Consider the following 23,481-nt stretch of genomic DNA (forward strand, 5'->3'; position numbering starts at 1 on the left):
CGACCGTGTACATCTACATCTTACATTTTAATTCCACTGGAAGCTTGAAACATGATGCTTCTGTATAAAGCAGTTGTGATTCATTGGACGAATAGGATTGTTCGCTATTCGATAGAAGGTACAATAAGAACGAAGCTGATACAGTGATTGGGCAAAATGATAGAAACATATGTTGTATGTGATGTTTCTGAGAAAATAATAAATACAATTCTTCTAATTATTAGTAATTCTAAAGCAATTCTTTGCAACACCTCTAAAGCAGAATATAAATAAAAGAAATATGCGCATAGAGTCGAGAGTTCGCTATAAAAATCTGTGTCCTTTACCAAATATTTGTAGACGAGAAAAAATGTTAGATTCGCGCTGTCCCTTCGGGACTGCAGGATCATCGTATTCCTTAACAAAACCGCGCCACAAAACAACGTATTTAAACAAGAGTGCAACATACGCGATAAAAATGGCAAAACATATAAATCGCCACGATCCAGTCCACGTCTGCCCACACTCAATACCGACTGACTCTCCTATTTCGCATTGTGCAGAAAATGAAAGGGCGTCTGGCTAATTAATCGGCCCTCTCCTCTTAAATCACACCGGTCATGGACGTAATTGTTCCGACAAGGCGGAGAAAGGTTGTCGAAGTTGATCATCGTCCCGTGCATAAACTGCGTAGCACGATCAGCCGAAGGATTATTATCGTTGAACATCCTCGTACGATTTGGCCAGTCAATCGCAGGCAAGTCAGAGACACTGATGAACGTCCCGTGCATCCCCCGTGTATTTTCCGCTCGACCAGCCACCATATTTAAACCGAAAGCAATGTCTAGCCCGGTTCAGTGAGATCGTTTCTCTGTGGGCCACGTTCATCCACGTACGAAGAGAGCTGGCTTTCGTTTTGTTTCTTTCTTTCTCTATATTTCTTTTTTGTTCCGACCCTTGTTTGTTTGTCTCTCTCTTTCTGTCTCTCTTTCGATCTCCGTCTCTGTCTGTCGTTTCCTTTCCAAGTCGAGATGCGAATAGATGGGGTAGATGGGTGAAACGTATTCCTAGTCTGGCGTTCGACAGATAAAAGCTTCTCTATAGGTCGATTGAAATATAAATTGCGTTAGCTGCCGCAACCTTTCACCGATGGACCGCCACTTTCGCCTAAATCGGCCGCAAGAATTCCTTTTTTTAAGGAAATACCCCGTTTATCGAGATTCGCGGATTTTCTTTTCTTCTCTTCCTCGTATTTTATTAGGACTGTTAAGATCTGTTTGGATGAAGCGACATTTATACCGATCAGTAATCAGACGTACGACTGATGAAGCTTTATTGGAATATTTGTTGAACCTCCAATGGAGAAATACACATCTGTGACTTGGTGCAAGAAGTAATTTCTGTTACAGAAATGTCTGTCGTTTCGAATTTCTTTTCTGATATAAAGAGGCAGAGTCGAAGCTTATGCTATTTGTGTCTTTCACGTTGACTTTGGTATTTCGTGCGGAAAGTTTATTTATTTATTTGTTTTATATAACAATAAAATGCCATTACAGTCGTTTCTATACAGAACTTGAGACAGTCGTTTTTTAAATAAAGAATATACAGTTGTTTACGAAGTCAATACCGTGCTTAACTTATCTTCGCAAGAATATGAAATCGGCACTTGTTGCACCAAGCCACACAGATACGATTCAGTTTCCAACTGAAATTAATTTCTCTCAGACAAGAAGCATAAAAGTATATACTTTAAATCATATTTTCTAAACTCCCTTTATTTTGAAAACATTACAAGAATATCTATAACAAATTTATATTTGCACAATATTTCCCAAGTTTCGTATTAACGATATACTCTGAAAAGCGAAGAAGCTCAAGTAGAATTTTATAGGAAATTAGAAGATCGAGGAATAATTCATTGTTCGCTAGAAAAGATAGACAATGTTGTTGCACAATGACAGGTTGCTGAAACGTTTCTTTCTTCACCTGCTTACGTGATTTACGGCCCAAGTAAACAAATATTGATAACCTTTATTTACGTAACGTTTCATTCAAATGCCGCGGCATCTTAAACACAATTTGTCCCAAAAGTCGGCAAATATATCAAAACATAATAAGAAGAAGATAACTCGAAGAAGCATCTGTAGCGCATAGTGCAATGATTTATGGCGAAATAACTGTGCTGCGAGGCAACGATGTTTTATTAATGCTCCATGTAAGATTAATAAGGGCAAACGAGGTGGTACATTAAGTGTGGGCATTAGTGTAGAAAAAGGCAGCGATCGCCTCGTAACGTGTCCCGTCAGAGTGTTCTTTTGTGGCCGCATACATACACATCGGGGACCGAGTCTCTCCTCAATGATCCGCGCATGAGATTACTTTGATATACGACAGTTTAGCCGTCGAACACGTTGGGTTGTCGCAGGTCAGGTCAATTCAGGTCAACGTACTCCTTATCCTGTCTGCGTACGTCCTCACTTCCCGTCTTCGAAACTTTCCTCTTCCCACTTTTCTCCTCATTTTTCTTGCCTCTCTCTACTGTTTTTGTTTCTCAAGTTCCCTTGATTTTTTTCTTTCTTTCATCGTACGTACTATACTTTGTCACTTGTAGATCTCCACCTTTTGAGATAGGCAATTTATAAAGTTTCTAAGTTTATGGTATATATTTTTTTCGATGGTTAGAATCGATTATACCTTTCGATTTATTGTAAATGAATAGTATACCTTGTATTAATCAATGTAATCGACTTTGATAGATTTGACACAAGTGCCGGAGGTTTTGCTGCGAACTGGGCTCTGTGCTGGGAAATTAGGAACATTTGCTGATTTGTAAATTGAGGAATTTAGACTTGTTCTTGTCTCGGGACACTGCGAAAATTCTTAGTTACAGATTTGTAGAGTAATTACAGGAAGAAGAACGATAAAGAACAACGAAATTTTTGTATCGTTCTGGTATCAGAATCTTATAGGAAATGTAGAAGTTGAACAAAATTCATCCTTCGTTTTATTTCATCCTATACCATTTAAATCATACTACAGTCACGTTTGTATAGGAAATTTGGAAATTGAAAAGATTCAGTTCTCATTTTTTATCATTTCGTATCGCATTTAATCACAATGTTACAGGTAATGTAAAAGTCGAAAAAATTCGTTCTATATCATTTTATATCACCACTAACCACAATTTTGTAGGAAATGTAAAAGTTGCAGAAATTCATTCTTTTTTTAGAAAAGATAGACAACGTTGTTTACGTAATGGTAGGTTGCTGAAACATTTTTTTTTCACATATGTATGTGATTTATGGTTTTACAAAAAGAGAAAGGAGATGGACGGTGGATGCACGCCTTGGTATGCCGTTTCCATGTAAGCGACTGGAAAGTAAATAACAAAACGCCGCTCGTTTCAGTGATATTTACGAAGAATAAACAATCCGGCATACGTACAATGTATAGCGAAAAGAGATTACGATCAGCACCACTGACTTGCGACCTACGCGTAATTGCCGCTATGACGCACTAAATTGATACGTGGCACAATAATTTGCATCAGCCGTGCGAAGCTGCGTGAGAAACCTTCGGACGAGTCTCGTTTCGACTGTTTTAGAAATTTTCTAGACTCCAATAAACATAAAACATTTCAACGTTTTATATTAATTGGCCCGGCATGATCGAGCTAGATTTAGAAAGCAGACTGACACGTTTGCTAATTTATTTGTTAATATTGAAATATATAAAATTTCGAATCATTACGAAGCGTCGTTTCCTTTCTACAAAATTATAACTATCGATTGTTTTAAAAAGAGACAACTCGAGGGGTAAGAAATTAAAGTAATTATAATCTGACACTACGAATCTTTGATTTATATTCGGAGTTACAGCGCAGATTGTTTTACACTGCCTTTGCTAATTATTGATAACTCTCCGTTTGCATTGACGTGGACAGACGTGACATTCGGAAGACAACATGCCATCACACGTAACGTAATTAACATTCCCAGTGCTGAACCTCACTTGACCCAATCCTATCCCAAATCTACGATCCTCCTCGATCTCTTTAAACACCACTCTCCATCAACCCCTCGGACAACCAATCGTCTATTTTCTTTCGTCTTCTTCCATTTTCTCGCAAATTGGGTTTGATCGTGTAAGTCACCAGTATCCGCCATCTGCTCTACAACAATCGGATCGAACCCCATTACGATCGTATCGTCGTTACCTCCTCCACCTGTAGTATCAATTAGTCGATGATTACTATCCCGAATCGCATTATTCATCCGCCGAGAGTTCTCCGCGTGACCCGCTAATTAAATCCCCAGAAACCTGAATCAACTCATGTATCGTTAACAAGCAACCAAAACTATTGACTTCCAAATTTCCTTTTCCCCTCGTTGATACAGCCACCGTAATAGAAAACGAGCTTTTCATCTGATCTCTTCCGTTTAATCGCTCTACAGTTTCGCGTTTGTCTCCGCGAGGAATAGTCGAATAACGCGGTGATTCGACACGTTGATCAACCAAACTGTGCGGTTTGTTTCCTCGAAATTCCTACGTGTTCTCCATTCTATAGAAATTCTATTTCGTTCGTTACGTAACCTTTCGGAAGCTAAACCGTTCGACTTGCCTTTTGAAAAACAATGTTTGTGACGCGATCGCCTTTCCTGTGCTTTCCCATGTATGTGTTTTTGTCGCAGTTGATCGATATGACTTTTGCATGGCTCGTGTGTCGTTATTGCGTCTTTGTATGGAAATAGAATAGAGGGAAGAAGCTGAGGAAATTCGTTTCGTACGTGTGTTTGTTTGAGAATGCGAATCCGATTTTTAGTGTCGCAACTACGACATGAGTTTGCGTACGAAACGATAGTTGCGGACATGTTAACACTGTGGTGAACGGTGACGCTAGCTTAACGCCACGTAAGTGTTAATTATTAGCGCACAATCTACAGTATTTCTTTGTACACAAAAAGAGAACGTCACTGTGACGAGTAAAAATATCCGCGAAATAATCTCAAGAATTTCAAGAATTCGTTTAATATTTTTTTGGTCGCCGTTTCTTGCCAGATTCTCTGATTTGTGTTTTAATTTAGTGTACATTCCAATTTTGTAACGTAAAGCGATCGCTTCCAACGTATAAATTACTTTTCCCAGAGAAACGATTCGAATTTACTATGGAAAACCTTGAAAAAGCTATTGTTATTTATTGCAACTGAAATTGCGATAACTAAATGTAGGTAGGTGGAAACGTGATTCATATTTCGCAAACATAAATATAATTGTGTATTTTATATCTTACGTTAGTTTCATATTTATATTTATACATATACATCATATTTATATCGCATACTTTATATTTTACATTGTCTGCCACATAAATCTTACGTAATATGACGTGTTCCCTACGTAGAACTTGAATATTCCAATACGATCTAGCCACAGTTGAAAAATCCGCAGTCTAATTATCGCACACTATCATCTGGTCTTACGTTAACAAACTCGTTGCCCGTTTAATCTTCGAGTATCATCGTTCCGTACGTTCGAATTTCATACGGTGGCAGAAATAATAAATAAGTGGAACACAGAGACACTGGTAACTCCGGCTAGGAGGGACGAAGTGGGGTGGTGCGTAAAGCATACACGTGACCGTGGAACGTGCCTCCTGGTGCACGTGGACCGGAGCACATCCCCCTGGCGTCGAGCTCCGCTCACTCGCCGTGCCTCGTGCTTTCAACCCTCTTTTGCTCGAGGCGGAGGAGAGGAACCTGTTCCTCTCAGTCATCCTCGAGCCTCTTCGGGCTCTACGCGCGCGTCCATCCTTCCTCGTCGATTATTATTCGCGTCAATTTTTGGTGAAACTTCTATCGACACGAAAGCTAGTCCTACATTGCCGTTCTTTCTTTTAGTTCTTTCTTCTCGTTTTCGTTTTCGTACGTTCGTTGCTATAAGGAACGTAAGAAAGGGGACGTTGAATATAAAAAAAATATATATATATATACATATATATATATATATACGTATATATACGTGAATGTATACATATATATATACATATATATATATACACACATACACTATTGTCCGTGTGTATTATATGATTATATATACGTTACATTCGAGTGTATTACTGTTGGTTATAATTATTCGAACTACGCTATATAACTTTTATGCTATTTTTAATTCGTTTCTGCTATAAGAGTATAGTAAGCGATTAATAACGCCGTTATTACTGTAATATTTGTCATTGTACAGTTGTAATAATCGTAATTATACGATTCTTTATTCTTTATTCTCTGCGTTTAACACTACAATTTGATATTGAATATAAATTTTAGTTTCGATTGTATTGACCGTACTTCGAGTCTCGAATCGTTCAAGAAATAGTTCTATCGATGTTTGAATAATTATGAGCGGTGTACGCATACGTATACTTACAGCCATGTAAATCTACGTTATATACTCGATACGTTCGTATATTATACGCATATGTGTACCTCGCAGATATATGTGCGGACGCGTGGTGTGAGACAAGAGCCAATTTGGTTTCTTAAATCGAGCTGGTTTCGTTGTTACCTTGGACTTGCGCGATTCCTCGTGCGACTATCTTGCTTTAGACGTTTTCACGAGATACTGTGATTCGACATCGGTGTTCGAGGTCCGTTTCTTTTTCCCCAAAAATTTAACGAGATAATCGTCGTTCTGGATCGTGAATTTTAATCATGAAATTTATGCGGGCAAAGAATGGAATTTCTTAAATAGAAAAATGTGTCGACTTCGGACAATCGTTCCTTCTTCAGTGACATTTAGTTTGTCGTTGAATAAATAGAGTAATTCCAGTTTAATTCGAGATTAATTTCCTTTTTTTTTTGTTTCGTTCGATCGTGGAAGGTTTAACGAGCTTTGCGTTGAATTTTGATGAGATCAGGACGCCCGATCGGCATGAAAAATTTATAGTCTGGTGAAACTGGCGTGGGCAGGGGATATCACGATGTATTAACATTGGCTAGAGGTATTGTTTCTCGATCCTTTGCCGAAGGTTTATGTGCGGGTCCTTGGCGACTCGCATGCCGTGCTCGTTTCTCGACATTGCGTCTCGTGCGTCGTTCCTTCGATTAAAATCAACGTAATATCCTGCGGCCGAGCTGTGTAATTTTCGTCAAAATTCGTCGTTAGATTCGGCGTCTCCTTCGCGGATTTAACAAACATTTCTAGTAGGGAAAATAGAGGGACCGCTCCAACAATAAGTTTATTTTATTTTATTAATTGAATTTTAAACCAAATTTGAATAAATTCAAATGAACGGGAAGAGATTTACAATGTAAATGGAATAAATGCAACGATGATGAATGAATAGGGAAGTCTTTTCTATAGTAGTATAGTAGTTTTATAACACTGGTTGATAATTCGCAAGAATAAAAATATCGTGGTTCGTAGCGCAACGAATATCGTTGCCCGATACATTAGTAAGAAGAGATAGTATATTATTTGAATTAGAGAAACTGAGAAACAGCAAGTCAGCTCTGAAAAATAACTGTCTGCGCACTGAACGTCGACGAGCATTAATGTCTCGGAACGTCGGCGAAAATTAAGCAAACAACATGCTTTCAAAATACGTTACGCAGAACCGTATTATTCGTTCGTATTAATCACTCGCGTACTGGTAGGAACGAGAACTAGCTTTTGGTACTGTGCACCTTTCCCCATACATTGAACCCTTGTGTTCCGTTACACGGTTAATAATTCTCCCATAAAACACAGGAATACCATCGCCTCGGTGTCCTCAATAAAATTCAGTGTCCTCCTCAAGCTACAAATACCGAACGCATAAAAATTTCATAGTGTATCCGCAAGTGTGAACATAAACCAGAGAAGACGATCTCCTCGAGGACGAACCGTCTACGAACTATCGATAGACAGTTCTGAAGAATCGAACGAGGAATTGAGAGTTTGTCGAAACGCGTGAACAAAACAGCAACAGAGAAAAGGGAGAACGCGTGTATTTAGTGAAAAATCGTGCGAGTGGAAAGAGAGATAGATGATCGGAGTGTTTTAAACTGGCATCGAGGAGAGATCGTTGGCCGTGGTCCGAATGGGAAGCGAAGAAGGCGATGGGATGGCGAGCGTGGATGCCGCCGCTTCCTGGCAGCAATATTACACCTGGTGTGGCCCGTACTCTCACCCGCATTCCCATTCACACCCTCACAGTCCAGCTACGGGTCAGCCACACACGCATTCCCATCCTCACTATCATCATCCGAATCATCTTAATCAGTATCAGACGCCAGGCCAGTATCAGCAACAATCGTTGGCGGCATCCACGGCGAACGCATCCGCCCATTATTCCACTTCTCAGCAGTATCATATGCAGTTACAACCCGCCCAGACGCCACCCTTACACCAACAGCACCAGTTCCACCCTGTTAAGGGACAAATCGCGCCGAGGAGAGCCGCTCCTTACGACCGAACAGGTATCCAATACTAATTTCTTTATGGCTTCTCGTTACGGACCGTGCATTGTTAGGTATTTGCGTAGTTACTTGGGTATGACAAGGGATATTTATAGAGGTACAGGTACTCACGAAAGTATTTCAACACCTGTTACGTCGCGTGAAGTATTTTCGTGAGCCGGTGCGTACAGGTATGAGTGTGAAGGTGTGGGTTGCTGGAAAGAAGACTGGCGTGTTATTACGCGTAGTTTCAGCGTACAGCCAATTTACACGGACTAATCGTCCCACGTGGACTCGTTTTGAATGAAAATTTCAATGAAAATCGCGAAGATAAAGGCTGTCAGTAGGAAAGAGGAAAATATGTACACATACGATGACTGCCGCAACGTAATGTGCTCTTATCTTTATCTCATATAGCAGCGATGCGTTTTAACATCGTCGAATAAGCTATTGTGTGCGCTTGTTACTTTGAAAACTTCTAGCAAAATGTATCTTCTGGCCGCGTGAACTAAAAACCGCGCGTAAAGGCCACCGTGTAAGTTGTGTCGTAATTTAGCACGTAAACGAGAGACTCGCGTAAAAATATAATAATAATCGCATAAATATAAATTTATAAATATAAATATATTTTAAAAAATATAAAATAAAATTTGAGGGACTAATGTATATTTTATCTGATTGGTTATTTCGTATAGACTCGACACAGTCGTAAACGTAAGGAGGCGTATTGGTCGAACGAAACGCGCAAAGAAACCGAAAGAAAATCTGCTTTCCAGCAACGCACGGTGGCTAGATTTGAGTAATTTTCGGATAATTGTTTCAACGAAGGTAATAGACGTGTGTATTTGGAAATAAGGGCGTGTACGAACAGGCGATTCTCAATGCACGGTCGTAAGGTTGTACGCGGAGTAGCGGACATACGACGTGGTCCGTGAAATGGCTGCGTAATGCGCTGATTTTTACCCGGGAAGCATTTGATTATTTAAATAGAGGTGCATACGTGCAAATAATTTTCATAACGTTATTTTTCCACAAAGATTCTATTTTTCGCAAAAATTTCACGTCGTTGATTTGCCAAGCGTGTGATTGTTTTAAATAATAATGGGAAGCCAGGAATAAGTATGTGAGAAATATACGGTGTATCGATGTAAACCATACGCTTGCAGAAACTTGTATGTAGAATTGTTTTTTGTGTAACTTATTATCTTAAAGCTAATACCTTTTCAGCTTCTTATATTAATTTACATTTTTATTTCTAACCAGATGATTTGAACATCGAAATCTCTTAATCGCGTGGTTTTATCGCAAATTTTCTTTACGTTTCCCGATCGATATCCCTGATTCAAACAGTAAACGAGCCTCTGCAACTGATATTTTCCATGAAAATTTACCGATTGTTAAGAATTATTATCGAAAGATTTATTTTATCCTGAAAATTATCAAGAAATATTCGAAAGAAAAATTCGGTGAATTTTTTTCGCGATTCTTCGGATTCTACCGAATCTCGTCCTTGGCTTCCGTATAGTTATTATCCTGTTCGCAACCCTGGAGGATTCGCCGCGAAATTACATAAGCGACGGCGTGGTCGAACGTCACGCGACGTCAATCACCAAATGGCTCGATCTTTCTCAAGGAATTAATAACGTCGGGCAGTTTACCTTCTCTTTCATGTATATCGTCCTGATTAAAATCCCATTCTCTGTTCCTGTACATTTTGGCCTGGTTATACCCCGGAGGATCGCGTTTCTTACAGGCTAAATCTCTTGGTAGCGTCGAATGAATGCGGACGAAAAACCGAACAGATCCATCGATTACAATAATTGATATCTAATATGTTACTCTATCTAATATGATATCTAATCGTCTTGTTATACAGATTAAATCGAATTTTCTTTCCTTTTTTTATTTTCATTCTTCCAAAGGACGAAACGTTATTGCCACATCAAATTTAAACGTTATATCTACATTGCTAAATTTATAACGAAATGTCTTTTTGAGTTCTCACAATTGAACTCTTCTTTGCTCATAATAAATTTAGCTACTTTTAACGACGGATATTTCAGGATAAAATGTACAAATAAAGAATAATTTCATTAAATACTAACGCCAATTATTCTTTCGTGTAATAAATATTATATTTTGTCTATTGGTATATTAAAAGTAATTTTTCGAGTTCCCCAAAATCCCCCAAGAAGCTCTCGACAAAGTTTCCCTTTAAAAAATTCCAATCGTTTATCAAATTTTATTATTTATCATTTACTTGTAATATCAATAGGTCGAAGCTCAAAGTTCGCGCCAAAGAAATTCTCAACAGAATATTTTCCTAAAAGCTGCTGATCAAAATATACTATTATTTATTTTTAACAACAACGATAGTCCCTCGAGTTGTACAAAGTTCAAAGTCTACTGCACGAATCTCTCAGAATTTTCCCCTAATAAATCCAGTGAAACTTATCAAATTTTCCAGCCGACTCTGCATAATAGTGTCTACGTATGTGTAATAAAATTCCATCGCCAACCCTCTAATCAACGTTACACGCACGATTTTCATCGAAGCAAACCGTTTCTATCGGTTTTCCCTAAATAAATTCAAAGTACAAACGACAACGCAGGGGTGTCGAATAAAAGCAACAGATTCCCCATGAATAATTCAGCGTTCGTTTTCAGCGACGGTTGCGTCGAAACTTCTTCTTCTTCTTCTTCTTCTTCGTTCCTCGTGTTCATCCCTTCGTGACAGTCTACCAGACAGGGTGGATTTACTCGAGTCGATCGAGTCGTTTTCGTCGACATTTTTGTTTCTCGGCCCGTTGGATACGTAAGAGCCTGTAACCTCCATAGATTATGTGTATGTGCGTCGGTGGCTCTCGGTTACGCAAACGTTCCTCTCAGAAAACTCGCGTCTTTCGTGTCGCATCTCCGTCATGCTGACGCCTCCAAGTGTCTAGCTCTGTCAAAATTGTTCCTTCGCTTCCTTTTCTTTCTTTCGTTTCTTTTCTCTCCTCCCTTCTTTTCTTGGTTTTGAATATCGGTGTTCTTATTGTTATTTAGAGTCGCATCAACTGCAAGATTATTAGCGACTACTTTATTGGGTGCTGTTCTAAGGGTGTCCATAGATTATCGATATATGTATATCGTCAATGTTTCAAGCTTATTAACTAAAAGGATCGATGTATATTATAGATACAATACAATCTGTTATAAATATTTATTGCAAATACTTGTTGACGATATTGACAAAATTTGGTATGAATATTTATTATAAGTATTTATTGACAATATTGTATTGATAATACACATTGATCCTTCTAGTTTAGAATTTTGAAACGTCGACAATATACGATATATCGATAATTTGAGGATATTCTAAGAAGTGTAGGAAATACAAAGATCGAAGAAATCACGCTTATCGCTCTAAATCGCATTTATTCTGTTAATAAGTACATATACACAGTTAGCGCTTTTCAAAGCAGAATGACTTCTTTAATATTGGACCAATCAATTTGAATTCTTCCGACAAGTTAGAAGAATTAGTTTACCAGATGATGTGTAAAATAATGTTGGAAAAATTGCAGTTGATCGTAATCGCCAAGTAATCGTCGTTAAACGTCACAAAACATACTCTTTAACCCTTCGGTCGCGTTGGACAAAAGGTGAGAAAAGACTTCTCGATATGCATGATTTCGTATCTTAATCCTTTAAAATTAAACATCTTTCTAAAATGTTCGAAATCTTTCCTATCTGCTAAAATAAGAAGAATAAAAATTCGAGGATCGTGGTAGGGTTAAGCTGTGTAACCCGCTTGCTTAACTTGGCTACTGTGACCGAAGGAAGTGGCTCATTACAGGTTACGATGGTCATTTTCTGCAAGATTGCCTTCGATCATAATGATTATCGCGTGGCCGCCGGTGGGCTCGATTCTTTGATCTTATATCGATTTAATGCAATAGAGCTGCTAATTCGTTATCGATTCTTTGCTAGATTTTATTGCTTCCATTGGAGATTGCATATATCAAAGGTGATTTATTTACCATTATTTACTATAATACTGTTGAATTTTTCGCTTAAGTTTGTTTAATAAATTTATTTAACCCTCGTGCGTCAAATCGAAGCCACGATAAAACATCAATGAAATGTGAAGATAAACAATTAATTTTCCTCTTTGTCGTTCCTCTGCATTCACGTTAATTCTTCTTCAGAAATATCGAATCTGCTCGGTACGTCAAACTCGACAAGTTGCAGAGAAATTGTTCTACAAAAGGCCGATTAATATAATCTTTCACCGAAAAATAGTGTGAAATTGAAACACAAAGAGAAGGTTCGGATGTTGGTGTAATAATAAATGAAGACATTGAGAACGTCGTATGGCGATGCTTTCGTTTCGCGAGACACCAAGGATGAAATTAAACGAACAACTACTAACTACTTTTTAATGTTTTTAATTAATAATTCCAGCAACCTGCCAACCTCCAAGCTTTACCTTTTGCTCGTTCTTCCACTTTCATCGTACGAACTTTTTTACATTTAAATGAACAACCATATGCGTAATGAGCATTACGAGACACGATTGTCACGGTTATATTGGTAAAATTCGAAACCAATTAAAAAGTGCATATGGAAGTTACAGGACGCTTAAACTTTAGGTGCTTTATAAAATATTAGTATAAAAATACGAATACTCATTGTAAACATATTTATGCTGAAGATGGTCCAACTAAGTATCAAGATAATTAATATGCAAAAATTTCATTGGTCAAAGCATGAATCTTGAAGAGAAATGAAACTTGGAAAAAAAAGAAATGTACATACAAAATTATATAACGCAGAGAGAGGGAGAGAGAGAGAGAGAGAGAGAGAGAGAGAGAGACGAGATCCTGCCTTCATATGTAGTTTATAAAAAGTTAATCAAGTTTCCAAGAAATGGGTCGTTGTAAAGCCAAATAGATTCGTCTGCCAGTCCACATATAAAGCTATCGTTATTTTCCTGCATCTTCTCGTTCTACATTCTGGAATTATTCAGATCCGTGTACATTTTTCGACAGCGTCGTCGAAATAAACCGAAAGAACGAGTGTTTTCATAGCAGGAGACCGTTACGAATAACGTGGCAATGCATGCACGCGGTTATTTTTCTCCCATGGAAATTCACGATAATCCCGTCGGTGAAATAAACAGCAACGTCCATCATCCGGAGTGGCGGTACATGAAAACCGTATCTAATCGTTCGCCATTTCCATCAGCTGTACTGTCTTCTACTGGCCTGTCCTGTACTTTTATGCTATTCTTTTATTCAAATCGTGTGGCCAGTATTCGCTAAGTGTACGCGAAAGTCCATCGATCTTTTTCTTTTACCTCTTTCCACGATCCAGAAATTTTTCTTGGACTTTTCTCGTTTCTTAATTATATAACAGCATCTTGGATCTGATATCTATCTTATTGTGTTCGATGATAAACACGGTAGAATCTCGATCATTCGACCGTAATGTGGACACGAACCAAGGAATAATACGAAAGGGTGCAAGATTGTTACTAAATCGTGCAATAAAGTTATAAAAAAAATATTAAAAATATTATTATTCATATTATATATATTACTCATTGGTCGAATTGATTACATTTAATTGATTGGAAATTTGATCAAGTGCTTTAAGGCTACATTGACTGTTTATATAGTCGTATTCTTTTATCGTATTCGTTTTAAACTTGCGAAGGAAGTGAAATGTATTATGGTAAAGTTCAAAGTGTTTCGAATAATACGGAATTTTGGTTAAACCGGACTCGAATAACCAAATACTTCACTGTATATCCTTTTTTAATATTCATGATGATATATATTACATTTCTTATATAATATAATAGAAAATGCAAAATAAGTAGTAAACGAAAACAATTTGTTTCGCTAAATATCAGAAATATAACTCTCAATTAGTATAGAATAATTAATATGATACATAATTAAAAAGTTATAATGAAAATATGAAATCTGAAAGATGTGATAATGATAATAATAATTGCAGTGATTATAATAAGCAACAGTAATAATAACAGTAATCAACAGTAATTAATCTCCTGTGGGTTCGGGGGTGGAATAGGTCCAACGTAATTGCGTGTCGTAAAATTACCATTTACTTAATCGTTATTTAATTATTCACTTTGCACTGGAATAAATATCAATATAAATCTCATAACATTGAAGAATTGACGAGTTACAAATTGTAGGTTGCTATTCACTTGATCGTTAATTTATTCATTTTGTACTGCGATAAATATCAGCAGAGCTCTGTTGCACAATAATTCATCAACTAATGATATTAAAGAATTAACGAGTTACAGATTGTTGCTTACAGAATACATTGTAATAATTGTCGAAGTCTGCGTCGAATAGAATAATAAGACAATTCGTAATTTGTATTATTCGATGCCTTGGAACAACATTTATTATCACTGTTAGTTTGGCTTCGTGACTCGTAAAAATGTTACTAACAACATCAGTTCAATTGCGCAAGAGTGTCTAAATATCCTAACATTTATGACCGATATATACGTATATATCAATACGTACATACCGATATATGGTTATTATCACTAAAACCAGCAATGACTAAAGCATAATACTCGAAGGAGAATAAAATAGTGAAAGGATCAAAATGAAAGAAAATTACAAAAATCAAAGAGAAAAGCAAGACTCTACTCTTATTGTATTACGTTGTCCCAAAAGTTTCTGTCACTTCATAAGGAAACAATAGATGCACAATATTTTGTGTTTTATATTATTTATATTATTGTAATATAATTACACATTATTATGTTATTAATATTATTCGTTCCAATAGAACAGAATGGACCATACATAATTCAATAAAATAATATAAAACAAACAATATCGTGCATCTATTATTTCCTTATAAAACTTTGAACTTTATAAAACTTTGAAAAGAACTTTGGGACAACCTAATACTTGACAGAAGAATTAATCAAGTTTCCAATTTGCGATATACGTGCACAAAACTATCTCTGACTGGAAGGGTTGGACAGGGCTAAGATCAATCAAGATATCCGAGTGTAAATATCAAAATGGATACCGTCCCTGCTTGCAACCGTTCGAAAGTGAATACGAAGCTCGCTTTCCAGCGAATCCTTGATCGCCAAGTAGGCGTTACACGAGGGAAAAAAATCGCGTCGTAGCTTAGAAAAGAGGTGGAAACGAATCGCGGAACGAATGGAATCGAGACAGAAAGAGACTCACTCGGTTTACCTCGTGCTAATCCGGCGGCGGGAGAGATTCACGATTGACAAAGTGGGAGAAACAGGAGGTGGAAATCGATTATTCGCGTATCCTGCGATTCCCCGCTTAGAAATCAACATCATCGAGACCGCGGAGTTATCCTGGAACGTTGCATTATCCTCGGCAACGAGACGGAACGCGCGCGTCCTTGAGATACGTTGCGAACACAGACCAGGATCCATTCGATTACACACGATGCACACCGAAGTAAAAGATCTGCAAAGGATCTACGAAAGATCTACGAAAGATTGTTCGCTGGATCTTCTTGTCCATTGAATAACCAAGGTGGAACTAATTGTCGCGACGTTCTCTGTAATCGTGTTGACATTCGGTAATTTCTACGTACCTACACGTGCGGATTTGTCCTGTTGCTTGCGAAGTCCCCGAGGAGCAAATGACTTCCGCTGTTCATGGGGATTTTCCATGTTTTTTCCCTTCCTCCGGGTTGTTCAAGGCTTCGATACTATGCGACGCACGGCTCTTCTGTCTTCCTCTTTGGCTTTCAGACTTTCGTCTCTTTGCATCGAACACGATTGAACGTTAATCGCGCTTATGTAACAGGTACATTAATTGTACAGTAGAACTCCGTTTATGCGAACTTGTTGGGGGATAAGTTGATTCATGTAAGTAAGCAGGTCGTTCATATAATAGAAGTCCATCTGTGATTCTTGGTTCAATTAATAGAAGTTCGTGTTCAAATGAGAGGATTCCACGAAACATTTGCTATTAAATTATATATATATAATGTGTCACACAACGTCTACAGTGTACATTGTTAGATGTTCATATATGAATGGATCGACGCTCGGTGATAGTTGAGATAATAGGAGCTCAGCTAAAGTTCAGTTAATTAGCCACTGCTAAAATTTCGTTCATATAAACCAAGTTCCACTGTACTTGTGTAGTGAAATTGAGAAATTGAGAAGTCGACAAAAGTTGATCAGTTTGGTTTCGTAGAACCTCACAGGGTGGCGGATATTTTATAGCAAACATTTCTTACTATACTGGCAACAGTCGTTTATTCTGTGGTACATATTATGTTCATTCGTTGCTCCTATTAAATACAAATATACTCTTTGAAATTATGCTGCCTTCTTCGACCTCTTATTTTACAAACTTCCTCCTGTTCCAGTTGTTCACCGTGTGTCATGATCAGTCGGGATCTTTCTATGTAGGTAATTTCTTGAAGTATTATCAGTAACAAATATAAAAAGTAAAATAATGTGAATAATATTAATACAAACTTGGATATAATGGAACTGACTTAGGAACATCTTCAAATTGTTAGCCACACTAGAAGTTGTAGTTAACAAGTATTTCGTCGGTTTCTAGAAAAATATATGTTCTGGAGGAATGATCGCAACTAGGGAAGATAGATTTTTAGGACAGTAGATTCGAATCATGGGTCGTCGTTCGTGGAAAATCGCGGCTGTGATCCCCTGACCAGGCTGTGGCCCATGAAGCTGCATCAGTGCGTGCATCTCTTGCACATGCGAGCCATGAGCAGCGCGTGTGGGCCGATCTGATCTTCCGGTGGATTTCGCGCGATGACTCAGCCCGGGACTCGTTCCTTGAATCGTGCGACACTCTACGAAATATCGAGACAGTCAAAGGGAACCTTCGATCGATTACAATCGTAAATCACAAATTATGTCATATCGTAGGGATGTTGGGTCGAATCCAGATTTTCGCATATTAGTAATATATTTAACAACAAGATAGAAATAAAAGAATTTTGAACTTGAGCGTAAAGTGAATTTGATTGAATACGAGCTGATTTTCTGCACTGAACTGTGATCCTTTCTCGTATCCTCGTGGAATCAGGAATCTCAATCACATTGTAGCAACAATTCAATTGATTTCAGGTTCTCACTCATTAATATAAAATACTAATTATTTCCAAAAGGATAATAATTTAATTTTGAAGCGAGTCTTATTGGATAGGATTTTATTCTCCGAACTTTGATCCTTTCTCGAATCTTCAAGGATTCGCTCAGGAATTTCAGTCATATTGTAGGAACGTTCGGTTGAGTTCAGGTTTTCACTCATTAATATAAAGCGTTAATTATCCACAAATGTATAATAATTGAACTTAATAAACTGGATTTCATCGGATACGATCCCATTCTTCAAACTGTGACTCTTTCTCGATTCTTCGCCCTGGAATCTCTTGTTTATTTATGTTTTGTGCTTCGTTACGTTGAGAGCGATATATTTGCTGATCGTACGGAGTAAATTTAGTTGGTCAGATAATTCACTCAATTATATCACATTCTCAAAGATCTGATGCCCGTAGCACACGCATTTCCACGTGCAGCCAAGCTCGCACGTGGCACCGTGCATCCTGAAATGTGTTTCATTTACCAAAGTACAACGGCGAGTAGACATCGCGGAAGATTTTATTTCACAATTCGCTATTTTATTTCCAATGGAAACGCGCCGATTATTCTCGAAAACGAAGGAACAAGAAATAGATAATTGTTAAGGTAATTGTGAAATCTCGTGCGTTGACTACATTTACCGTATCTTTCTCGCGTATCCAAGCATTGAAAGGAACAAGCACGGTCGTTTATTGGAACCTGGGTTCCAAGGGGGAAAACATACGATAACTCATATTCGCGATTAAAGCGAAACCTCGGCTAGTTAGCGTTGCTAGGCACCGGTGTAATTGCATCCTGACAGTGAATAGATTTACACTTCTACTCGCGGCTTCTAGCTTCTGCCAATATCATTCTCTCTAATCAAGCGTTTGCATACGTTATTCATTCATGGTGGCTGATGTCTGCTCACCGGTAGCTGTTTTCTTCTCGTTTATTATTCTTATTGTGGCTAATACGCCGACTTTCCCGATAAATAATAATTTTCGTAGTTGGAAGATGAGAGGTTTTTAACGCGCTGAATATTTAACATTATTTTCAGGCAAATTGAGGCTTTCGGTTGGAACGAGAGGAAGGTATAATTTGCACCTGGTAATGATCGGTTGGCGAGAGTGATGACAAGCGCACGTTTTTGGAGGTTTATTTAACTCGGTTTGTAACAGGCGTCAGGATCGCTGCAGATTATTTTCCATTATGAATCATTACTTACGGACGGTGCGAGCTCTTATTCACAGAGCGAATTGTATTTTTAATTTGCGAATCTTTTAAACTTTTCGATTTCTCCAAACGTTTGAATCTTCGAGTCCAAACGCTCCCCCTAGCAATTTACTTTACCAATACCGTTGTCGCAATCCTGATCGATCTCATCTAGCCTTCCATACACTGCGTTATCCTCGAACTTGCAAATTACCAAAATTCCCTCCTCTCCGAAATTTCCCCTAACTTTGGCCAGCTTTCTCTTAACCTTGGGAATTGCAAAACTAAGCCAAAAGAAATCTGCGTGCAACTGCTACGATACTCCGAATGAAAAAACCATCAACCGCAGCAGCGAAAGGGACACATCGTCATTTCCTTCTCGTGTCACGATACGTCGCAACGAATGGCGATATTTTTTTCCGGCGAAAGGGGACGAGATGAGACAAAGACTAATAAAGGGAATGAGGACGTACGTAGAGAGTGAAACGCGAAGAATGAGGCTGAACAAAGAGAGAGAAGAAGAAGAGGGGTCTGCTTTGCGAAGGTTGCCGTCGCGAAGACAGTTTGCTAAGCGCGTCCGTATACGAATACTCCCACTTGCGTATTATGCGAGAACAGAGATAGGGTATCTCTCGCGAGAGGAACATTTTCCCGTTCTTTTCTGCGGCGAACGCTGATCTCTGACCCCGAGTCCTCCGACATCTCGGCCCAGAGACCCTCCCTGCTTCGCTGTGCTGGGCCCACGCTTCTCACGACACGATCCTGTGCGACTACTCTCGCTCTCTTTCATCTTTTCGCCAGCTGAAATGATATTCCGTCACGAACGATGGACGTAAGTGCAAGATACGGAGATGTCCAACAGATACGGAAAGATCATCTCCGTTGCTTCTTTAGTTTCAGGTATATACAGGCGAGACATTTCATTTAGCGCGTGTACAGTGCTGCTACTAGAGAGTATTTGCACGCAACCGTATTCTCCAACGAAGCTTTTGGTCCAAGCGTTGCACACATTTCACCCTTAGAGTATCAGATTTTTCTGGTCGTATGAAGATCGAATAATAATGAAAGACTATTACTGTGTATATATATATATTACTATGTTACCAATATGTTATGACATATTATTATATTACTATATATTGAATGCTATTGAACGATACGAAATTTAACATACTTTGGTTCTACATGGCCAAGTATTGTATGTAAATAAATACAATATCTAAATACAATAGTGTGCATATACTATTTTGTAGTCTCTATACGATATAAGTGTTTGTTCGTGGTTTTTATATTCTATATATGTGGCACCGATCGTTAGATACATTCGTACAAGGTGCGACACGTGTATTTTGCAAAATTATCTTTTTCAGCAAACCATAATAAAAACACGGATCTCGTGGCAATCGCGATCACCGTAGAAGCGAGAAATTTCAACGATTACATGTATATAGTAAGCTAAACAAGAAACAGATTAGCCAAAAAACACGTCTTCATCTTCTCTATTTCTTTGATCTTTCATTGTCTTTGTTCTCGATATAACTCGTATCGAGATTTATATCAAAGATCTCTTTTCTCCTCTTTTTTTCATCCTGTCGCTCTTTTTATAATCTGTCTATTTATCTTTCTCATTATCATACATTGACGTTCACGCAAATACTGTACTTGTATCATTTTCAGGTGACCCCATGATAACATCCTCTCTGAAGGGTAAGTGACAAACGACAGCTCATACATTTCTTCTTTTTTTTTTCTCTCTTTCTTTCTTTCTTTTCTTTATATTCTTTTTATTTTCTTACGCGTTTTTGCATCCACAACCCCGGACGAACGATCCACGCAATGATCGTCGTTTACCACCATAAATCTTCTATCCTAACTTTTCTGGAACGAGGACAATAGTGGGACGTGTTCTCTCATTTGCATGAGTTTTCTTTCTTTCCTCAGTTTTCCATTCACGCTTTTACTCTCTTTCACACACGTAGGCATTAGAAACGTGCATCGAAGGGTATCGAGAACTTGACGCGACGTTCGTAAGGACGCGCAATGATCCGCGTGCAGATTTTTTTCGCGTGACGCAATAATGAGATGTCCAGGATCTTTCGTTCCTTGGACGTTGTTTCGAAATTCTGATATTTGAAAATTTCCAAGTTTGAAAATCTGCAACCTCGAAATTTTTCATATTTAATCTGATGCTAGAAGAATTTAAAAGTTTGGAAATTCGGAGCTTTGGAACATTGGATATTCGAAAACGTGGAGCGTTAAAAGTTTCTAAGTGAAAACATTTGGAACATTGGAAAACGTGTAATTCGAGACAAAACATTCGAGACATGGAATGTTTGAGAATTTCTAATTGGAAGATTCGCCGCATCGAAAAATCTCTGATTTAAATATTCGAAACATTTTGAGTTTTAATAAAAATTTGGAGCTCTGAATATCACAAAATTTGAAAGTTTTCAATTGTAATGATAGTTGTCCTCCGAGTCCAAACTTTTAATTTCTGAAATACGGTTCTCAGAACGATATCGATGCACTTGCAAGCGATTAGGAAGCGTAGGTAGAAGCAGCTTAAGCATCCGTTTATATTACGATAGTGAACCGATTAGGTGTAGAAGAGTCAAACGTAGTATAGTGAACACGACGAGTAGTTTCTCTAAACACGAAACAGGGAACATTCTACTCTACTACAAATTCAGAAAATGACAAAACAATTAAACGAGATTGACAAGAGCAGATGAGAAATCATTTCATTTTACTTAACACCTTTTTACTAAAAATCTTTTGCTATAAGGATTTCTCCAATCAAAAATTGAAAAAATGATCTCTTGACGATTAATTCATAGAAATACTATAATTATAAAAAGTAACAGCTGTTTGAACGAATTAACCTGCGTATCGTAAGAGATTTGTGACAAATCACGAAAAAAGCTAGAACTCAAGAAACGATACAGCCATGAACTAAAAAACGAAATAAATAAATAAGGAAAAAGCAAGAGGAAAATCAGTAAGAAAATATAGTAACTAAATTAGTAAGAAAATAATTTTCAGTTTGAATAAGACTAGAGTTTCAAGTTGTACAGTCGGATATAAATGGGATTGGCTCGTGGACAAAAGCTGTTTAACATGTACATTAATTCAACGTGTTTCATCGTCAATAATTTATAAGTCGCGAAGCTATTAATTACGCATCTCAAACGTACGTACAAGTATGCGGAGAAGCCGTGGCGATTGGTTACGTGCCATTATAGCAACAGGGATCTGCATGGGCCTCTTTTCTCTTTTCTTCATACGTATTAGCTATCGGCGATTTTCAATTATTTTCATTATGTAAATCGCGATAACTATACTTGTCGTTGTTTACCTTATTAACGCATTATTAATACATTGATCGCCGCGGTGGTCGTCAGTGACCCACATTCACCCCATTTTTCAGAACGATTAAGACGATGTTAAATCGACGGACTGAAAGATTTTCGACGATACGAATGGCTTGGATAAAAATTGGTTAAGAGCGGGCCAATATAATATTTTCCAAGAATATCACGTTGCAGTGTGTTCGAATCTATCGCGGGGAAAATTTACAAAATTTACGTGGCAGTCGACGTGTTGATTTTTAAATCCTGCAATGCCTGACTATCTATTCAGGAACATTGAGTCTTTGTCTCTAGTTTTAGTTCGTCAAATGAAAATAATATTAGCCATCCACCTGTAAATGTCCTGTCGTTTAATAATTTCGTATAATTTTCAATTTTAATTTTAGTAACTAGCTTACGCGTGCCTTAAAACGAAAAAGATCAAGTGAAAATCGCCGTGTTAATCAACCGAAAAGCAAATCCGATATATCGTACGTAGCGAAGGATTTGAAGAGCATCCGAAAATTATATCCTGAATTTAAGTAGCATAAACATATTATGAGAAGGAGGCAACTAATGCTCGTCGGAGTTAGCTCGGCTCGAATAGCGTGGATTACGCGTTAAAAATGTCCTCGCAGGTCGTCACGTGGAACGATCGTTTTACGTGTTTCTCGGCTGTCGATCTATGCAGCATGTCTGTCGACATTCGACGAACAGATATTCTTGTTTCACCGACAGCACAACATCGCCGTGCTCTTACATTTTATCTCGCAAGATGTGGCAATGCCGTGTTATGGCCTAGCCACGGCTGACGTTATGGAAGGATAATCCCATGCGGTCGACGCTTGGGTCTCAGATTTCGCGCTGAGACCATAATCTGGTGTGCAGGGGAAACGAGAGGAAACCTGGACGCCAACCGGCTCACCCCGTGTAAACTCGGCTGCTTCCACAAAAAATTCGTATAACACGTCAGAAATTAAGCCGACCCCGCGTTAACGTATCTTATTATAGCGGGAGATGTTCTTCGTTTTGCTTTGGCTTAGTCGTGGATTAGGTTTAACGCGGTTAATAGGTTGGTCATTGTTACTGTATCGAGTAAAATACGGCGCGCAAAATAATCCGCCGTGTTCTCGTAAGATTTGCCCTTCGATCTACCTACGATGATGAAATCGCGGCCAGCGAGAACCTACGTATTTTGCTAGGCAGATCTCGCTATAAAAGGGTTCGAAGAGGGAATTGTAGCGCGAAGTGAGACACAGAATCAATCTTTCGAAGGAGATTTATTATGGCGATAGTGCGGAGATAGTGCAAGAAGAGTAACACCGAGAGTTCTAATAATAAAGGGGAGCGAGCAAAGGAAAAG

General features: G+C 38.2%; 1 protein-coding gene across 6 annotated transcripts in view; it reads left to right on the top strand.

Moving 5' to 3' along the window:
- Positions 1-5,981: 5,981 nt before the first annotated feature.
- LOC126872781 (thyrotroph embryonic factor) overlaps positions 5,982-23,481 on the top strand; it is a 97,816-nt gene continuing 80,316 nt past the window's right edge. Inside the window, exons 1-3 of one of the 6 annotated variants that reach the window (XM_050632957.1) lie at positions 5,982-6,979; positions 7,729-8,438; positions 20,449-20,478. In XM_050632957.1, coding sequence (XP_050488914.1) covers positions 8,060-8,438; positions 20,449-20,478 — 409 coding nt within the window. In that variant the 5' untranslated portion in view covers positions 5,982-6,979; positions 7,729-8,059. The remainder of the gene's footprint in view (positions 6,980-7,728; positions 8,439-20,448; positions 20,479-23,481) is intronic. The other 5 variants (XM_050632956.1, XM_050632960.1, XM_050632959.1 and 2 more) reach the window with 5 other exon arrangements.

Source organism: Bombus huntii, chromosome 14 (genome assembly GCF_024542735.1).
Source record: "Bombus huntii isolate Logan2020A chromosome 14, iyBomHunt1.1, whole genome shotgun sequence".
Taxonomy (NCBI): domain Eukaryota; kingdom Metazoa; phylum Arthropoda; class Insecta; order Hymenoptera; family Apidae; genus Bombus; species Bombus huntii.